This window comes from Chanodichthys erythropterus, chromosome 4 (genome assembly GCF_024489055.1).
Source record: "Chanodichthys erythropterus isolate Z2021 chromosome 4, ASM2448905v1, whole genome shotgun sequence".
Lineage (NCBI taxonomy): Eukaryota > Metazoa > Chordata > Actinopteri > Cypriniformes > Xenocyprididae > Chanodichthys > Chanodichthys erythropterus.
In genome coordinates this window covers 20231692-20239028 of record NC_090224.1, presented here as the reverse complement: position 1 = coordinate 20239028, position 7337 = coordinate 20231692, and the positions used below count along the sequence as shown (strand labels likewise).

The following is a 7337-nucleotide window of genomic DNA, read 5'->3' as shown; positions in this document are numbered from 1 at the left end:
CATTTTTGGCGTGGCGCGAGACGAATCTCCTCAGATTGCGCTCCGAATACTAAGTTGGTTCATAATTTACTCTTCCACAAAGACCTGACTTGTAAATAGCCCTAAATTTCTCATTTTGACTAGTCATTCCCAAAACATCGATGAGTGACATGCTGCAGGAATGCCGAAAATGCGCGCGACTTCCCAAAAGCGCATCCCAACACATCCATCACACAGGCGTGACGTCAGCGCTCCGGGTTCGGTATCTGCCTCCTGTTAAGAAGCTCATTCTAGCCTGAGATCCTGTGCATTTGAAATCAGCCTTCATGAGCTGTGGGTGATCAGACCCTCCTCTTCATTTTCATCTCCATCACTACAGCATCACGGAGAATCTCTTGCTTTTCTGAAGAGACCTTTACGTTAAATCCCTTTGTATCCGGGCGAAATTTCCACTTTCATTCACCAGTTTTTGTGATGTATTGATAGATTTGGGAAACTTTGGGGAGTTTGGTAAGTTCATTTTCTTGATAAACATATTTAAACATATAAATGTTATTGCTCTTGAATTTGAGACATATTAGATAAATGTCACGTGAAATTATGAATGTGTGCACACTGACCCATTTTCAGCTGCTCTGATCACTTTTTTCCATAGACGTTTGTATGGTGATTTCATTTTTTCCACCACCCTGTTATTGTGCTCTTTTAAAGTTGAATGGGATGATACTTACTTTCTTTCGTTGAGGAATCTATATCACTTGTATGACTCACGAGACCTCTTGAACTTTATTTATTGGGGATTTTTGTAACTAATTCACATTAAAGAATACAGGTAAAGTGTGGTGGAGAGCTTAAATAAATATAATAATAATAAAAAAAAAAGGGTTCAAACCCATTTGGCTCAACAAATGTTCAGAAAGCATCCCACATGTTTTCACAAGAGCTTATGTTTGCTTTTTCATTCAACTTAAATTCTTACACTATTACAACACCAAACCCAAGATAAAGTGCCCGCATGATAAGTTTTGACTCACACTTTGCATGTCCATTCACCTATTATCTGATTTATTTATTAAAAATCGTTGAATTTCTAAGTTAAATATTGCATGTTCCTGAGTTTTGTGTTCATTAATTGAAATACCCTTTTGCCCTAGATGATTTCAGATGGTCCTGCCATGTGATGAATGCCTTTTCAAAAGTGTAAATGCAGTCTTAATTAATATGAGGTTGTGTATAATGTATAAAAGGACTGGGAAGATGTTGTTTAAAATAGTTTTAGACTGAGTAATCATGTCACACTGCAGGACACTGCTTGTCTTGAAATGTCAGGGCAAATACTAACTGCTGAGTGATATTAATCACAACTTGTGCTCACTCTGCAATTATTTTGTGAGCCGCTTGTTCTTGCATTGGAAATTATTTATAGTAACATGCAATATATATTTAACACACACATCAAGCAGCACATTGCCAAAGTTAGAGGCAGAGCAGCGAGTTGCTCTCAGCATAAATGTATGTAAAGTCTGAATTTGTCCAGGCACAACAGGGGGCGCAGGAACCCTGCAGAAAAGTTTTTCCAGCGCTCATGTGTAGGATCCTAAATCAGGCAAATTTCCAGACAATTGCATATAGTCTATGAGCTCACAGTTTCCGACGTTAAACAGATGAATCGGTGAAGTTTGCAATGACATACAGCATATGCAGTTTATAATCGTTTTACAGTTAAACTGCAGAGAATGTTTTTCCAAGACCCACAGTGGGTTATTTTAATTAGTGACCTTGTTTTATAATTTTTTTTTGAGAGTAATAACAATGGAAATAACTTTTTTCCTATGTTGACCAGAAAAACAGCTGGAATTTTGAATGAAAAAGTAATTAAAATCATATTTTGAATGAGATCTCTTGCATTGAGCTGCATGTGTTGGAGTCCAGTGTGTTTTTTTAATTTAATTTTTTTTGGATTGATTTATGAGCTGTGTGTGTGTGTGTAATATGGTTGATTTTTCAGATTGATTGATGTTCTGCTGATACTGGGGTGAAGATGTCGGTCAGGCGTTTGGCAGCGGCCGCTCTCTTAACACTCGCAGTACTGACATCAGTGAGAGCTCAAGGTAAAAAAGCCAACAAATCTGTCCCTATTCACCCTTTTAAATTAAAAATACTTTATTCCAAGAGTTTAGATCATAGTCTATAATTTCTAATATATATATATATATATATATATATATATATATATATTGTACTGTACTATAATGTTTGACTCTGTTCATTATTTTTCAATTTTCATTGTCATATCTCCATAAAAATGAACAAAAATAGAGAAGAAATGAATGTGTTAATTCTATGTGTTATTATGTGGATTTTTACTGCCCTTTAAGACTTATTTTAAACAATCTGTGCCGTTCATGCTAGTGGAAATGGAAATGCATGACAGCACAGGATATTTCATTAGTGTTTTTCAGCAACTGATTCTTCAAGAGTATCCAATGTAATATCTTTTAATTGCAAATTATAAGATAGAACATGTAAAGCCAAATCCAACAAACATTTAGTATTGAATATGACTTGGTTTTAAATATTTTCCATATGCAACTTAAGACCCATGATCATTTGCAGGATACCAGACATCTCAGCCAGACAGATTCATGTTCAACTTTTTCCTCTAGTAAAACATTTTTTCATTTATTTTAGCATTCACTGTATATCTTTCAGTAACTGAGCTCTTGGTAGGTTTGAACAGTCTTAGAGGCAGTAAAACTGTGACTTAACCTTATCAAATTATTGAATAAACGACAGGGTGTTAAAGCGCACATTGCCAACTTTCAGTGGAAAGTATAGTGGAACATTTTACAGCTTTTATTGTACCAAAAAAAAAAAAAGAAAAAGAAAAGAAAAAGAAAAAAAAATCCTTTGGAGGCCAAGTTTCCCTTCTCCACTTTCCACACTCTTAGGGAACAAAAAGACAAAATATGAGCTTTATATTTTTTTTCTTAGGAAAGAGAGGGCAAGAAGTAATTGTGCTATAGTATGAAAAAATAAGAAAAGTCTTTGTTTAAACATATTCCACTGATATAAAATATGACGGGCAAACAAATACCTTAAACAACATTATCACTTTCTTATTTGACATTGTTACGATTAGACGCTCAGCAAAATAAATGTTGTTAAATGATCTTGCACCAAAACCGGTTAGTGTTGGATGGACCCAAAAAAGAAAGGAAAATCTAGAATGGATGATGAATCGGTGTGTGGTTGATTTTGGATGTGTGTTGGATCCATTTGGAGTCAGACATGGAACCGATTGTGACATCTGGTCAGCCAGGTTGGTAAATCTTGATTTTGGTGAACCTGTTCCCGGTCAAGCTTAAGCCCTGGTCAAAATTTGACCAGAGCCGCAGCTTCACAAAATATTTTATTGTGATATTCTGACATGCACACATGACCTCTGGGTTCCACCTTTCAAACACAATGCAACACACAATACCATAAGAATATCACTTTAAAATATTTAAGTCCTCTACATGTGCGTCTTGTACATGAAGTCCCTTTAGTCCCACAAGTTGTTGTAGACAACTTTTCATGTACAAGTGCATGAGTCTTCTAGTTCATCTAGATTGGTGCAATGTTATGTAACCTCGTTTTGTTTTGTTTGTCACTATCCTGTATTTTCTCATTAAAGGTTGTCGTTGTGCACCCTTTTAATCGGTTTGCAATGGAAAGTGACCACATTAATGCAGTTGCACAAAATGTTACCCATTATTGTCAACTTCCTTCAAGTCCATTGTACAATCAACACTTCTTGTCTATCTGTGACATCAACTATTGAAACACAGCGCGTCTGGCTGTGTTGGGTTGACTGCATGCACGTCACGAGTTATGGACCCATGTAATGTTTTGTCGAGATCTTTGTGGAACGCGCTTTACGTGTCTATGCTTGAGTAGTCAATGGCCCTATGGTCAGACAGCTCAAACAGATGTCATTTTGACCCAAAATGGCCGTCGTCCACATTTGTTTCATGTTGCCTTGAGTCCTTACCCCACAATGAACTTCGCTGATGGGATTTTGTCCATAAACCTGTGTGCTCTTCTCATAAATACGACTTTTGGAATGGTTTCTTGGAAATAACTTGATTCACCTCCTCTTTCCACAGTAATGCCTCCATCAGACTTGAGGTTTAAGATTTTAAATGAAAACACAGTGCAAATGATATGGAAGCAACCGCTGTCAAGGATTGAGGGCTTCAGAGTACAAGTGACATCGGATACAGGTTGGTGAAATGGTAAAAGCACAACACATGTTGGAATTACAACAGCAACATAAAACATTTGATACAGGTTTTAATTCAGTGATGTCTTTCAGACTGGAAATTGATATTCAACAAGGAAAAATAAGTGACAAAATTCATTTTTGTCAACTGCCAATTGATTGGATTCTAAAAAAGTTGGTGCTCCATACTAGAAAATGTGTAGTATGAAAGTAAATTCATGTGGGCTAACACTAAGGGTTGTTCAGACCTGCAAGGGTTGTCTCATGATCTATTGCCATTTAGCCCATGAGCGAAGCACTTAACCTAAGGTTACTGCAGGGGAACCGTAGTAAGTGTACTTTATGTTGCTTGAGATAAGAAAGCATCTGGTAAACGACAAGTAACCCTTAAACTCACTGCCACAGGCAACTCTTGGGAAATGCGTTCTGGCGTGCCCTTCAAAAATGATTTAAACATGGACTGTTATTCATCGCATGTCTTGGGAAGTCATTAATGTTTCCCTAATCCAGGTCTTGTGTGTCTAGACTAGATTTATCTTCTTAAAAATGAAGGGTGGCTAGATGTTATCTTCATGTAGAATGTATGTCATGATATGACATTTAAACATTGTAAATGCAAATGTTCCCTTCTCTCTGTAGAAGAGCCTATCAAGGAATTCACACTTCCTCCAACCTCGACCAAAACCTCCATCAGAGATTTGACCCCCGATGTGGATTATGTTGTTACGATAATTTCATATTCTGGATCTGAGGAGAGTATACCAATCTCTGGTCAGATTACAAGTAAGTGGTAGGGCATCTTATTCCTTAAATATGTCATTAACACAGGGTTCCCATAGTCATGGAAGCCCTGGAAGTCTCAGGGAATTTGGAAAAGTTAGTGAAAATGGAAATTCATGACAATTCCTTAAACGTTCTGTTTATTTCCATGTTCATTTGAAACTTTCAATTTGTAGTTATGCTCAGCTTTAAGATATTAAATTGACTAGAGATGGCATTTTGTGGAGAAAGCATGGGAATTCATTGGCCAAAGGGTATAGGAACCCTTTTTATGGAAGGAATACATTAAATATTTATTGATTTATTGTTTTCTGTTTTAGTCCAATCAAGTGGTTCTGAAGGAAGTAGCAGGAAGCCTCAGGTCTCAGATGCAGTCAGTAAGTACACACCTCCAGGCTCTTTCCATTGCTTCTGTGGTCACAGCATTTTATTGGGAGTTTCCATACTAGTCAGTACGCAAATGTGCGAATGCCTTTCTTTCTTTCCGTATTTATGTTTCCCGATAACAATTTAGCTTGTTAGTCAGCATTAACTTTTCCAGACATGATAAATTTGAGCCAATGTTTCCAGCATGGCTTTTGGGTGAGAGTTTGTAAGTGGCCCCTTTCGCCTAGTTTGAAATAAAAACTTGAACCTCTTGCAGTGCAGAAAGTGGAAAGCATTACAGCTCCCCTCTTTACAAGAGCACTGTGGCCTCGTCCTCCAGATGAAGGTGAACAGCTTTACTTTTCCTTTCCTACATTAAGCAGAAGTGGAAAATCCAAACACCCCCCTCCCCACCCAAATACCGTAATGGTTAGTTAGCATGCCTTCTGCAGACGACTCACTAACAAAACCCAGTTTCAGAGCTACAGTGCTCCCATTCTGCAGGCACAAGTGGAAAATGGTGAATCTAATTACAGTAATAAAGGAGGGCAAGCAATGTCAACAATATTCTGTCTTGTCCCGTCTGCCATAAGGGTTTGCCAACATCTTACCAAAGATAAAGCCGACACAATCTGTTCAAGGGCAGCATATTCCACAAATTATGATTGAGGGAAAATATGATTGAAAGATGAGGAATTTTTCCAAACCGAATGAAGAATTAAGATGGAGTTCAAGAGAGACAGAAGGACTGGTAATGACTTGCCTAATAACATTTTGTATAGAGACATACTCAACCCATGTGTCAGTGAGGAATGAGTTGTAACTGGTGTGTATTACATAATAGATACATTTTGTGCTGTTATAAAGGGGATCCCCTTCGTATTTGTACATGTATATTTTTCTATATTTTCAAAGACACTGAAGCATACAGTATCAGCTAACACATAAACCTGTTTACATTTTTACATTTGAGATGTACAAATCTATCGAAACCTCTGGAATTGTCATCATTTTTGTGAAGTTGCTGTTGCAGGTGACCAGGTTCATTACTCTCACTTATCGTTATCTTTTTTTAATGGCAAATTTAAGTAAACATGTTAAAATGTAATTATCATCAAAGCTCAAAAACTATGTGAATAAGAAAGAAATGTGAAAAATATGCCACAATGGAGAATTAAACTGTCAGGTAAGAATTAGGTCAATGTTAACTATAAATACATTCAATGGTGTTAAACATGCTTAATCTTATTTATTATAAATAAAATAAATATCAACATATACATTCTATTAATTAAATATTTTTTGAATTTGTAAGGATTCATAAACATTTGTACATCTCGAAAGTTATACATATGTAAAAGGGTTTGTGCGATAGAAACAGACCATCCAAATGAAATCACATGGTGTTATAATACTAAAAGATATGGTCTTTTTCTGAAATGGAAAAATAGGTCAGAATTTTGAGTTATGTGCCAAATGTGTCTGCCCAAACTCTTGAATGGTTTATATTTTAGAAGCTTTGCATCCTTTTCAAAAATGTATCCCATTTTCTAAAGTAAAAGTAGGGTAGAGTTTGTTAGCTTCTGGCTCATTGACCTCTTACTCTTTTTCCCAGAATGCTCTGTAAGTGCCATTGCTGATCTTGTATTCCTGGTGGACGGTTCTTGGAGTGTCGGGCGGGAAAATTTTAAATTCATCCGCAACTTCATAGCAGCCATGGCAGGCGCATTTGACCTTGGAGAGGACAAGACTAGAGTGGGCGTGGTTCAGTACAGCACGGACACCAGAACCGAGTTTAACCTTAACCAGTACTTCAAACGGGCCGAGCTGCTCAGAGCCATTAACAATCTGCCATACAAGGGTGGGAACACCATGACAGGTACCAAATTTGAACTTGTGTATTCATATTGAATCCTACAGATAATATTACCGCTGAACAACAAAG

General features: G+C 36.9%; 1 protein-coding gene across 7 annotated transcripts in view; it reads left to right on the top strand.

Moving 5' to 3' along the window:
• Nucleotides 1–353: 353 nt before the first annotated feature.
• The window catches only part of col12a1b (collagen, type XII, alpha 1b), a 74446-nt gene continuing 67462 nt past the window's right edge, over nt 354–7337 (top strand). For 3 of the 7 annotated variants that reach the window (XM_067384436.1, XM_067384434.1, XM_067384433.1), the window contains exons 1-7: nt 354–489; nt 1988–2090; nt 4131–4247; nt 4886–5029; nt 5347–5403; nt 5670–5738; nt 7008–7271. In XM_067384436.1, the coding sequence (XP_067240537.1) occupies nt 2021–2090; nt 4131–4247; nt 4886–5029; nt 5347–5403; nt 5670–5738; nt 7008–7271 (721 nt within the window). In that variant the 5' untranslated portion in view covers nt 354–489; nt 1988–2020. The remainder of the gene's footprint in view (nt 490–1987; nt 2091–4130; nt 4248–4885; nt 5030–5346; nt 5404–5669; nt 5739–7007; nt 7272–7337) is intronic. The other 4 variants (XM_067384438.1, XM_067384440.1, XM_067384437.1 and 1 more) reach the window with 2 other exon arrangements.